Genomic DNA, 13,762 nt, shown 5'->3' with positions numbered 1-13,762 from the left:
CCACAGTTGCGTTTATAAGCCGGAGCGTCATATGCAAATCCAGCGGAGCGTCAGCCAATAGCGGAGCCGAGCGCGTCTTGCAGGAGGGGACGTCCCTCGTCACTGCGGGACACAGTTCATGTTGTCTCTCATCATGTGAGTCGGTGATCTAAGCTATGACCTGGCATTTTGTGAGGGGAAATTCCGACAGCAGTGTCACCAAGGCCCAAACAACAACAATACACGTGTAATAATATTGAGAGTGTCAATGTGATTCTGTAATTTTTTATTTTTTACAAATGGTAGCTACATTTCTTGAGGCTAGCTTGCTCATAATGAGGCAGGGAATGTCACAGTCTTTCTTGCTTCTGCTATACAACAATATAACAATGGCACAAGGTTTTTTTCTACATCAATTTATGTATGTATTTATTTAAATGGTATACATGCTTATATACATGTCTGCATTTATTTCAATATATGTGTGCAAACATTATTGAATCTTTGTTTTACTACAGCTGAGTGAGTAACTGTGAGCATGATGTCTGGAAATCGATTATACACGCTCTACTAACCCACATAAGTCTGAAATGGATGATGTGAGGGTATTGTATTTCTACTACAGCTGCTGGCTAAATAAAGTGATGAGTCATCATGAATGAGGGCTAGCAGACGCATATTGAACTTGACTCTCTTAGAAAACACACACACACACACACACACATTTTGTAGACTATATGTACAGAACAAACTTTAAGCTTAAAAATGCAGGAAGTAGTAGTCTCTATCATTTCATAATCATGTATAAAAACTTTATATATATATATATATATATATATATATATATATATATATATATATATATATATATATGTTGTATAGTTGTATATATACACCACAATACTAGAAATGTGGACTGATAAAGAATATAAACATTTATTTTGTTTAGTTATTTTGTAAATTAAATTGTATAATTTTTTTATTTAATATTTTACTACTATCACTAATAATACGAATAATTGTTATTATTAATAATAAATAATAAAATATAAATATACTGTGTCATCATGAATGAGGGTTAGCAGATGCATATTGAACTTGGCTCCCTGAAAAAAAAACACATTTTGTAAACTATAACAAACTTTAAGCTTAAAAATTCATTAAGTATTCATTTAGCTTACTGAGCAATCTTTAAATCTTAAAACAAAACATGTAACAATTTAAATATATGTTTAAGTGTGTGTCTGTGTGTGTGTGTGTTTATATATACACAAACAAACAACATATTAACATTACATATGAAACAAATTCACACGTCATTAAACTATTATCCTACTTTTATAATTAAAGAATACAAATGAATTGATATTTTATTTAAGAATACTATTTGGGCTTTATCTTTGAATCTATTAATATTAATCAATATAAGCAAACTTCGTTTCACCCTCCATTTAACCCTGTTTTGAATTTGACATGTCAGCTCTGTGTTTTGGTGGAGACATATGATGTCAGAAGTTTGTGACCCCTCCCTTAAAACCTTCTCCGGACTCTTTATTCTAGAAGCCTCCAGAAGAGAAAAGAAAGCGCGGAAAGAATGCAGTCATTCTGGAGGCGAGGGGCGTGGCTCTGTCAGCTGACTCTGACTCACGCGCATCATGTGCTTTCCTTTGTTTACATGTCCACATCCCAAAGCACTGATAATGAGTGCATATTCGACCTAACAAACATCCCATGACTTAAATACACAGCCCCTATCTGTTAGAAACACTCTTAGATGTTCTCTTATTTAATATTTAATTGGTGAACTATATTCGATATAGATTCCTGCTTTTAATTAGCAGGGCTCTCAAGTCTCACGCATTGGGCGTGAGACTCACGCATTTCAACCCGTTCACACGCTCACACGCCACACCTTGTATTTCTCACGCAGAGACATTACGAGGACAACGCCCACCAAGTTGCGGCGCTATTTTTTAAACAGTGAAACAGGTAACGTAGAGGAATCAAGTGAGTTCCCCGAAGGCCCTGACACGCACCTGCTAATCGAATAAAAAAAATATAGCTACCGATCAGCCAATCAGAAAATAGCATTGCTGTATCCGGGTAAGATTTTTACAGGCTCGTGTGCAACACAGATCCAGACGCTCGCTGAAGTAGGTAACGTTACGGTTACAGACTTGTCAAGACAATGACACAGATTTTCACTATATGTTTTTTTTATCAATATATTAATTTAACATTTTTTAAAAACAGTCTAAGATATGTTTTGGTCTGATGGTTATTATGACCCCGACACGCACGCAATTTTGGCCATTATACGTGGTCGGCCGTAGCTTTTGTGCCTATTATTAGCCCACTATTATTTTTTTATTGCCAAAGTTACACGTTGAAGAGGATGCGGGGCTACTCTGACAGTTTTATATAAGAGACTTCTATAATAGGCCTATCCATAATACTTGTATGGCAGTATCCATAATAGTTTAAAAAAAAAAAAAAATTTCTTTCCTTTTATTTTTACTGCACCTCATCCTGGTCCCCATTTTCAAAACGTTTTGCCTAGGCTATTTCATTATATTTTATCCAATGTATAATATTGATTATTGCATTCGTCTATTTCAAAGATGTCAGGGAAGAGGCAAAGGAGCAATCTTTCATGCTTTGTTCTAAAAGATCTGGGCCCGTATTCATAAAGAATCTTAATGCAAAAAGTAGTTCCTAGTGACAAAATTCTAAGAAAATTCTTAGAAATGTGGGCGTTTACTTTTAAAATTAAAGAAAAAAATCCTAGTAAAGAAAAAATTAATTCAGAAAGCATCTTATCCCTTAAAAGAGGTCTTAAGGTAAAATTTGTTATGAGCACAGACGAGGACTTTTAAGAGGCTTAAGAGTTTCTTTAGCAGAGGAGAAAATGGCAGAAAGATGAAGAGGCAGAAGAAATGTGTTGCAGACAATGGATGACAATGAGTTAATAAGACGGTATAGATTATATAATAATTTAATATAATATAATTTAATATATAAATTAAAGTAATCACTACATTACGATATTTGGCAACTGGGAACATGCAACAATGCAATAGTGATGATTTGGGTCTGTCACAACCTTCTGTAAGCAGAGTGATCACACAAACAATTACAGCACTTTCAGAACATCTTATTGTGTCACAGTTCATTTAGTTTCCACTGGAGATTCCCACCTTGCAGGCTCTAAAAACTGCATTTATGAATATAGCAGGCTTATAGGTGAACACAAGCAGGGGGAATGAACCGTTAATAGTTTGTCCTATACGCTCCCATGTCTGCTTCTTGTCCCTTGCTGTGTCTGAACTTTCCTTTAAGAATGGCCTTGTGTTCATCCACTAACTGGGCTAACAGTAAACACTGTTCCTCTGTCCAGATTGGCTTTCTCGCTCTTCTTGGCTTTGATTCCATGTTTGATACATTAAAACCAACACTCAAACCGCCACTTACATAGGACGGCAATCACTGTAATTGGAAAGAGTGGAACAATTTTTATCATTCTAAGCCAATCAAATACCTTATAGGAAATTAAAAGCATGGTAAATAAAAAATAGAATTCATATACACACATATAATGTGTGTGTGTGTGTGTGTGTGTGTGTGTGTGAGAGAGAGAGAGAGAGAGAACGGTCAAATAGGAAAAATTACGCATGTAAATTTAAAGTGAGGATTAGAATAGACCCTATACTTAAAATCACTCTTTTTTTTCCTTCTTGGACAACCAGCCAATCAGAGTCTTCAAAAGATTGTGTCATACATAGCAACCGGTTCAACCCCGCCTCCTCACTAAGATAAACGTTTTGGTCTTTTCCTTACTCAGAGTTGCTCTCAGATCGGTCCCGAATCGCTTTTAAGCTAAGACTCCTACGTAAAAGTTTTTAAGCTAAATTAAGAGTTTTCTGAGAGGATTCTTAGAATCTTTATGAATGCGGGCCCAGCTCCCTAAAAAGGTGGCTAGGTCAGAGGAGGAGGCTGTGGAGAATACAGTAGGGGAGGGAGTTAGGGTGCCAGTAGAGGATGGGTGCATGGAAGAGACTGTGGAGGACCATAGAGGAAACAGTGGAGAACCCACTGGAAACAGGGAAAAAGAGAGGGTTATGTAGAGCAGCCACCTGTAGGTGTTCCTTTAAGAAGGAGTGGTCAACCCGATCGCCATTCATCACAATGGGAACCACCAGCTCTTTTTACTGGTGCTTAGTCTGCAGACAAGATAACTCCTGTGTCCATCAAGGTGTGAGGGACATAAGCAGGGAGGCTTTCTAAAATAGCTGCATTAGTGTTAGTGCTTGCTCATTCAAATACCTATGCTGAGAGGGTTTTCTCCATGGTGGGATTAAACAAGACCAAAACCAGGAACAGTTTAGCACTTGATGGAACTGTGAAAAATGGCTGGCCTGGAACCACAGTGATTCAAATGGGAGCCACCAACCCCTGGCCTCAAAACCAGCTACCAACACCTACTATAAACAGCACTGACCATTTTTTCTCTCTCTCTCTCTCTCACACACACACACAAATAAATGCTGAATTAAATAAATATTATTTTATTTGTAAGAATATGTGTCATTTATGAGATCAGACACCCGTCCCCATCAAACCCCTGCCGACATCGCGACCGCGGGCAAAATCTCACTCTGAACTCAGTTCAAAACTTGAGAGCCCTGTAATTAGTCTATGTGTTTAAATAAAACGGAGTCTAATACTTGTTCATTTATTGCTAGGTTTTTTTTTTCGTGTGTTTTAACAGGGGTTAAAGAAGTTTAACCCACATTACGAGTGCATAATCATATTTCACACAGGATCAAACGCTATCTGCTGCTAGGACTCACAATAGTGGCTAGATGGCGCTATTGTCTGCATGCCAGCACAGTATTGTTTATTTACGGTAGGAGTGGTCCAGAAAATAAACCCACACTAAATGCATGTTAAATACAGGTTTGATTGGAGAGTTTAAACTATAAAGTAGGCTGTTATGTAAGCTGTTTTGAGAGTTTTAAATAAACGTAAACCATTTAAAGTAAATTTTACTTAAATGAAAGTAATTATATTAATGATTGGTACTACAGTATACTGTTTATGTATTCCTGAGGCACCATTTTATTTCATCACATTGCTGCCACACTAACGCTCTGGAAATCCTCTCAAAGGCATCTTCCGATGGGGCCTTAAATATGCTTTTGTGCAGCCTACTCAAGGAACATAAATCAATATTTAAAGTGCTGCAAAATGTTTTTGTTAATCTGTTTACTGCAAGAGAGACACTGACAGTCTTAAGTACCTGCCAGAATATTTGGGCCCATTTTGTAGGTTTCTCTAGTAACAGGCATTTTAGAAATATGCTTAGAGGTTCTCCACAAGTTAGTTTCACAAGTCTATCAGCAAAAAAATAAGACAACCAATGATTAGCACCTGCACAGAAATTACTTTTTCTTTGTTAATATGCACTGTGAATATTGGCAGAACACTCTGCAGAATGAAGCTGGCCACTCAAAGATGAACAGTTTGGCAGAACTTCAAGTCAAAGCGCTAGAAGAGATGAAACTGGGCAATCAGAGGCCTGATTCATCTCCAGAGCATTAGATGAAACGATGACTGGCTTAAACATCACAGAGATGTGATTAATTATCTACAGGCACGAGTGTGGCATAACTGGATATTAACTGATCCTGTATTAAACAGATATTCTCATCTGTCTTCAATAGTGCCATATACACTTTTAGATTAGCATTTGTCTGTCCATCCATCCAATGTGTATCTTAAACAATGATTATATGATATATCAGTTTTAGGGAGAGTTACTTTTTAAAAGTAATGCATTATATTATTGTGTTACATGAATGCAAACCAACTGTGATATATGGAAAGTAATGGATGGTGTTAATTTTGCTTTACTTTTTTACATTTTTTTTTTTTTTTTAAGTTATATTTTTGTTAAAGGGCCTTTCACACCAGAAGTGTAATGAATAAACCTCAGGGTGAATGAAGTTCCTCCACACCTCACTCCTGATTTCCCTAATCATGGGGACAAAATAGAGGTAATATTATTAATATTAATATTGGCAATATATTAGCAAAGACAGCTGTGAAAATAGATCTGCATCGTTGACCTTTTAGATCTTACATTAAAAACAATCCGCAAAAATTCTAACCTTTCATTGAAGTTAAACAATTGAAAGTGGAGAGAAAATCTCATGATGAAATAAATGCTTTTATTACACAATTATTGGCACTCCTAGAAATTCTTAAAGTAAAATAGTAAAATCTATGACTTTCTGTTTCACAAGATCATAAAAGAGAGGAACACAAAAGCCAAATTCCTTTAATCATCCATCACAAGGAGTAAAACTTCAGCTTCACAAAATAGAAAGTAGCTGTAAGAAAAATTGTTGAAAATCCCCATCAGGGCAATTATTAAGAAGTTCCATTTAACTAAAGATGTTAAATCTGCCTGGAAGAAGACATCTGTATGGTCCTAATGCACAGTGATGAAGAGTGGACAAAGACTCTCCAGGGATCACAGCTGAGAAGGAGAAGGAGCTGTGAATCTGTTACAGACACGCCAGGTTCCACCTCCACTCGTTCACAACGCACGCCCTCATCTGAGTACTGAGCACTTCCACCTGAACCTCATCATCCAATCACCTCTGCACTTCAAATACCACGCACTCAGTCAGCGTCCCGTCTCGTTCGCAACAAGGTCTTACCTGTATGCTAACTCTAAGGACTAACTCTATCATAGCTCAAGTTTCTCTTCATTGTCGCATAAATCTTTTCGCCTTTCACTAAAGATTTCCGTGGAGGGGAACTTTTGCAAGTGACCTGTATTTTTGGGTGCTCTGCTCACAGCAGAGAAGTCGTGGCCTAATGGTTAGAGTCGGACTGGCAATTGAAAGGTTGTGAGTTCGAGTCTCGGGCTGGCAGGAATTGTAGGTGGGGGGAGTGCATGTACAGTCCACCATGTACAGTTCTCTCTCCACCTTCAATACCACGACTTAGGTGTCATGGCCAGGCCAGTGCCCTACTCTGGTTCGGCGGAGGATTGCAGCGGTTTTCTTCTTCAATGCTCGCTGGTCCTGAAGATGCAACCACACTTATTCCAGTTTCATCAACCATTTCCGAGAAGTTTTTGGCAGACCAGCTTGGGACTCGTCAATTGATGAGAAGCTGTTGTAGTATGTTCGTTGGAGGAAAGGAAGAGGACAAAGGGGTCGGCTGGACTGCTGACATATTTATTTAACAAAATATAACTGAAACTTTACAAACACCAAATGGTGACTTTTATTCTGACACGTTCGCACAACACTTTCGGTTTACTCCTTCCGGTTTCCGTTTCCGGTTCGGGTCAGCAGTCCGTCTCTCTCTCCCTTGCTTCCATCTCTCCTGGTGTTTTATACTCTCTCTGCGGCAATTACTGAAACAAGAAACAGGTGATGATAGTTTTTGCCCAAACCACTCACTTACCGCTCGTCTCCTGATTCTCTCTCCCACTGCAGACTTCGGTAAACCAAGCCCCCCCTTCCACAGCTGTATAACATTAAACAAGGAAAGATGTCTGTCAATGAAGATGGTCTTGAGTTCAGAACTCTAGCGGCCACCAGTGGATGGAACGAACAGGCCTTTGCTGACTACCTACCCTCAAGGATTGGAACCTCGAGTGCGGTTGCATCTCGCTGCATATGAGGACACCATCAGGCTTGAACGGTTCATCCAACTTTCCATCTGCTTCCCCACCCTTATGCAGTCATGCTTAGAAGAGCACCAGGGCCAGGCGTAGTCCACATAGGTCCACGAAGTCCTGAAGTGGAGTGATTCCTGTGTCAGAGCTGTATCAATGGTTGTCCTGTCCCAGCCAAAACTTCCCCTGCACCTATTCCACTTTATACTACCTCAATTGAAAGCCTGTTGGAAAACCAATCCATTTCCATCCCTACATGCTACAACGCCTTCAGTGCCATCTTCTGCCCCAAACGGGCTTCCAAGCTGCCTCCCCACCGGCCGTGGGACTGTGCCATCGATCTGCTGCTGGGTGAACTAGTGCCTAAAGGAAGGATCTACCCCCTTTCCATTCCAGAGGAGAAGGCCATGGAGGAATACATCAAGGAGGCGCTGGCCCAGGGTTACATTCTTCCATCTACCTCCCCTGCTGCTTTGAGCTTCTTCTTCGTCGAAAAAAAGGACGGAGGCTTACGCCCTTGTATCGATTATCGGGCTCTTAACAACATAACTGTCAAATTCCGATGTCCACTTCCCCTCGTCCCAGCTGCCCTGGAACATCTCCGTGGTGCCATTGTCTTCACCAAGTTGGACCTCCGCAGCGCCTACAACCTCATCCGGATACGAGAGGGGGACAAGTGGAAAACTGCCTTCATAACTATGGCCACTATGAGTACTGCGTGATGCCATATGGATTAACGCACCCTCTGTCTTCCAGGATTCTATCCATGAGGTGCTCCGGGAGTTCCTCCATAAGTTTGTCCTCGTCTACATTGATGATATACTCATTTACTCCTGGAGCCTAGCAGAACATCGTCCTGCAATGCCTGAGGGCCTTTCAGCTCTACCTCAAGGCCGAGAAATGCTCCTTCCATCAGCCCTCAGTGCAGTTCCTTGGTTACAACATCAACAGCAGTGGCATCCGGATGGACAAGGGGAAGGTGAATGCTGTAAGGAATTGGCCCACTCGTACCACCATCAAAGAACTACAACGATTCCTTGGCTTTGCCAATTTCTACAGACGGTTTATCCAGAACTACAGTGCCATCACCAGCCTTCTCACTAGTCTCCTCCGAAATAAGCCAAAATCACTCTCTTGGACTCCAGCCACCACAGAGGCCTTCAACTTCCTCAAGAAGGCATTTACGACCGCACCACTCCTACTCCATCCTGACCCCGACCCACCCTTCATCGTTGAAGTCGACGCCTCTACTACCGGAGTGGGAGCGGTCTTATCTTAGCAGCAGGGGAATCCCAGTCGCCTCCACCCATGCTCCGCCTTCTCCCGGAAGCTCAACCTGGTGGAGGTAAATTATGACATCGGCAACCGTGAGCTGTTGGCCATCAAGTTGGCCCTGGAAGAATGGAGGCATTGGCTGGAGGGAGCCAAACACCCCTTTCTGGTTCTCACGGACCACAAGAACCTAGAGTATCTTCGGGTCGCCAAGAGGTTAAATCTGAGACAAGCCTGCTGGGCACTATTCTTCACCCGCTTCCACTTTACCATCTCGTATCGCCCAAGGGCAAAGAAAATGAAGGCTGATGCCCTGACCCAGTGTCACGCCCCCGAAGAAAATCTAGAGGAACCAGAAACCATTCTCCCAGAAAAGTTCATCATCAGCCCCATTACCTGGTCTGCCGAGACCCTTCCTCTAACCAATCCTGCTACCAACACCCCGCAGGGTTGCCCACCGGGACACCAGTACATCCCCAGGACACGGCGCACTCCACTCATTCACTCCGCTCACACATCTCTTGGCACTGGTCACCCGGGGATCAATGAAACCCTCTCGTTGCTAACGCACACTTCTGGTGGCCCAACATGGCCTCGGATGTCAGAAGGTACGTGAACGGATGTACAGACTGCGCCCTCTCCAAAAGCCCATGCCATCTACCAACAGGCAAGCTCCATCCTCTGCCCGTCCCTAATCGCCCGTGGTCACACCTAGGGGTGGAATTTATTACTGATCTTCCTCCTTCAGATAATAATACCTGCATTCTTGTCATAGTGGATAAATTTTCTAAGTCATGTCGTCTTCTCCCCCTGAAAGGTCTGCCCACGGCTATGGAGTATCAGATTATTTAATCATGTCTTCAGGTACTTCGGCATCCCAGAAGACATCATCTCAGACAGAGGTCCTCAGTTCATCTCCCGGGTATGGAAAGCATTCCATTCACACATGGTGTGGCCATCAGTCTATCCTCCGGATACCATCCACAATCGAATGGGCAGATGGAGAGGAAGGTCCAGGAGATTGGACGCTTCCTCCGTACGGCCACCAGAATTCCTGGAACCAGTTCCTAGGGTGGACCGAGTACGCACAGAATTTCCTGCGAAAACCTACCACAGGACTCACTCCATTCCAGTGCATGCTCGGCTACCAACCTCCACTCTTCCCCTGGTCAGGTGAACCCTTGGATGTCCCCGCCATCAACTACTGGTTCTGGGAGAGCGAGAGGGTCTGGGACGCGGCCCACCACCAACTCCAGTGGGCCCTACGTAGGCGCAGAATGACAGCCGACCTTGCCGAGCCGAGGCCCCTACCTACAAACCCGGTCTGGCTGTCCAACCGGGACATCCGCCTGCGCCTGCCTTGCTGCAAGCTAAATTTCAGATTCATTGGCCCATTCACCATCCTTGAGCAGATCAATCCGGTCACTTTCAAACTACAATTACCACCTGAGTACCGGATTCACCCCACTTTCCATGTGTCTCTCTTGAAACCTAACCATCCCTCTGTTTCTCCCTCCACAGAACCTAGCGAAGCCGAAGCCCCCCTCCACTCCTCCTAGAAGACGGTACTGCCTACAAAGTAATAGACATCCTGGACTCCCAGCGGCGTGGTGGACAACTTGAATACCTAGTGGACTGGGAAGGATATGGTCCAGAGGAACGTTCATGGGTCCCACGCAACGACATCCTAGATCCCAACTTACTAAACACCTTCCACTCCAGTCATCCTAACCGGTCAGCTCCCAGAGGAAGAGGACGTCCACCATGTCGTCGGGGTCCTCGGCCCTCAGGAGCAGCCCGTGGGGAGGGGGGTACTATTACAAACATGCCACGTTCCACCTCCGCTCATTCAGAAAGCACGACCTCACCTGAGTACTGAGCACTTCCACCTGACCCTCATCATCCAATCACCTCTGCACTTCAAAGACCACACACACGCACTCAGTCAGCGCCCGGTCTCGATCGCAACAACGTCTCACCTGTATGCTAACTCTAAGGACTAACTCTATCTCTACTTACCTCTCTCCAGCAATCTCCTGAAGTTACCAGCCATCTCCTTGCGTGTGTGTGGTACACCTCCATCCTTTGATGTCTCTACTCTGCTACTACAGATCACTTCATCACTGCTATACTCCGTAACACTCTACCCAGCACTACCCGCTCCTCTGCTTGTGCCTCAATAAACTTTCTGTTATTCCTCAGCCTCCTGTGGTATTCTGTAACAGAATCTGAAGGATCTGGAGAGATTCTGGATGAAGGAAGGGTCTCAGATCTCTTATCAGGTGTTCTTCAAACTCTTCAGGCATTATAGGAGAAAACAGAAAACTCAGAGCTGTTATCTTGGGAAAGGGACGTTGCATGAAAACTTTTGAACAGAATGGAGAACATTTTTCTTATTTTATAGGAATATATATTTTTTCATTTAATATTTTACTGCCCTTCAGAGGCTACAAAAGATAGTTACATGTTCCTCATAAGACAAAATAAGTTAAATTTACCCTGATCTTTAAATTCAAAAAGTTAAATCCATGGTTTTTCCTTCTGGAGCATCAGTGAGTTGTTTGAACCTTCTGTAATAGTTGCATATGAGATCCTCGACTGTCCTCAGTGTGAAAAGATAGAATTTTGAAAATTGAGGCTGGAGTCAAGGCATCAAGAGCCACCACACACATAAGTGTCTACCACAGACAACATCAGAGGTGTCTTACCTGTGTTAAGGAGAAGAAGAACTGGACTGTCGTTTTCAGATGAAAGCAAGTTTTGTGTTTCATTTGGAAACCAAGGTCCTAGAGTCTGGAGGAAGGGTGGAGAAGCTCATAGCCAAAGTTGCTTGAAGTCCAGTGTTAAGTTTTTACAATCTGTGATGATTTGGCATGCAATGTCACCTGCTGGTGTTGATCCATTGTGTGTTTTTTTTTAAATCAAAGTCACTGCACTTCATGCTTTCTTCTGCTGACCAGCTTTTTGAAGATGCTGATTTCATTTTCCAGCAGAATTTGGCATCTGCCCACACTGCCAAAAGCACCAAAGGTTGGTTAAATGACTGGCCAACAAACTCACCAGACCTGAACCACAGAGAGAATCTATGGGCTATTGTCAAGAGGAAAATGAGAAACAAGAGACCAAACAATGCAGATGAGCTGAAGGCCACTGTCAAAGAAACCTGGGGTTCAGTATCGCCTCAGCAGTGCCACAAACTGATCACCTCCATGCCACGCTGTATTGAAGCAGTAATTAAAGCATAAGGAGCCCCTACCAAGTATTGAGTACATGTACAGTAAATGAACATACTTTCCAGAAGGACAACAATTACTGAATATGTTTTTTTATTAGTCTTATGAAGTATTCTAATTTGTAAATTGGTGGGTTTTTGTTAAATGTGAGCCAAAATCATCACAATTAAAAGAACCAAAGACTTAAACTACTTCAGTCTGTGTGCACCAAATTTATTTAATACAAGTTTTAAAATTTGAGTTAAATTACTGAAATAAATGAACTTTTCCACAACATTCTAATTTATTGAGATTCACCTGTAAATAAACATATGTTATGTGAAATGGCTTATTCAGGACAATATCAAAAAACAATGACATGCAATTTTTATGAGCTCTCTTATTTTGTTAATTATTAACACATTTACATATTCTGCAAGTAAAACTTATGAGCACAACTGTATATATATAAATATACTAAAAACTCCCTCCCTTCCACCCAAACATATAAATACACTCACACACATATATGTGTGTGTGTGTGTGTATACAAAGAAATATTCTGGCACAATGTTGACTACAATATTGATTTTTATTTTTATTATTGTTTAAGTTGAGGCACTTATGGAATTCAAGCGGGGCAGTGCGAATAGTTAAAAAGGTTATGATCTTCTAAAAATGTAATTCATTCTTTTGAAAGTTTTGATTTTTTTGAGCTTTATGCATTTAATTAGGCCTAGAATTCAGTGTTATGGTTACATATTATAAACAGAAAAGGTAGGCCAAGTAATAATAAGAGGTTAGAGATTTCTTTTTTCACACTATAAATTCATCTAAACATAATGTACATGGCAACAGCCCACAAAAGCGTATTTTAACATGTACATAATGTTTACATGAATTTACAAACCTGTCATTAATATCTATATTTTCTGTGTATAATCTTTTACAGGCTGCACCCTTAAAACATGGTGTTACAGCAAAGCACGTGACCTCAAACAATGTATGCTTTATGGGATATTATATAAAACACAAGTCTACTACAGCGTGCCACTGTTGCAGAAATATAGAGCGTGTTTTGTTTTTTGACCGCGCGGAGGAGCAGCTGCACCGCCTGCACGAGCCAGTCCAACAAAAACACCGCGAAACACACACGCGCTCTTCTCTCTCTCTCTCTCTCTCTCTGACACACACACACCCTCTCCCGTATAAACGGCATCTGCCTGTACAGTACACAGTCTGTAGCATTCTCGCCTCCCTCTCCTCTCTCATGTGCGCGCGCTGTCATTAACGCACGCCAGACGCGCTCGAGCTCACGGTTCGGTTCGGACATGATACCGGCGCGCACCCGGAGATGAGGCTCAGAAATGGCACCTTCCTAACAGTCTCACTATTCGGGTTATGTGGGCTCATATCATTATCCTGGTACACCGCGTTCAGCAATTCCAAAGGTAAGAGCCTGTTTTTACTCTCTCTCTGTCTGAACGGAGCGCATCATGCGTGGAAACCAAATGCTTCTCTTGCATTCTGTCATGCATTCAAATGCGACACTGAAGCGCTGAGCTGCAGATCACTGAGCAGCTGTTCAATGCAACGCTGCTGC

At 41.9% G+C, this 13,762-nt stretch overlaps 1 protein-coding gene and 1 non-coding gene across 2 annotated transcripts in view; both read left to right on the top strand.

Moving 5' to 3' along the window:
* Positions 1–6,736: 6,736 nt before the first annotated feature.
* Positions 6,737–6,853, top strand: LOC127971994 (U5 spliceosomal RNA). The gene has a single exon (XR_008156984.1). It is a non-coding gene; the product is annotated as a U5 spliceosomal RNA (small nuclear RNA).
* Positions 6,854–13,278: 6,425 nt separating this feature from the next.
* Positions 13,279–13,762, top strand: part of LOC127971597 (alpha-1,3-mannosyl-glycoprotein 4-beta-N-acetylglucosaminyltransferase B) — a 121,396-nt gene continuing 120,912 nt past the window's right edge. The window contains exon 1 of the mRNA XM_052574714.1: positions 13,279–13,610. Coding sequence (XP_052430674.1) covers positions 13,514–13,610 — 97 coding nt within the window. The 5' untranslated portion in view covers positions 13,279–13,513. The remainder of the gene's footprint in view (positions 13,611–13,762) is intronic.

Source organism: Carassius gibelio, chromosome B14, assembly GCF_023724105.1.
Source record: "Carassius gibelio isolate Cgi1373 ecotype wild population from Czech Republic chromosome B14, carGib1.2-hapl.c, whole genome shotgun sequence".
Classification (NCBI taxonomy): Eukaryota; Metazoa; Chordata; class Actinopteri; order Cypriniformes; family Cyprinidae; genus Carassius; species Carassius gibelio.
The sequence above is the reverse complement of the archived record's forward strand: the minus strand, read 5'-3'. Positions and strand labels throughout refer to the sequence as shown.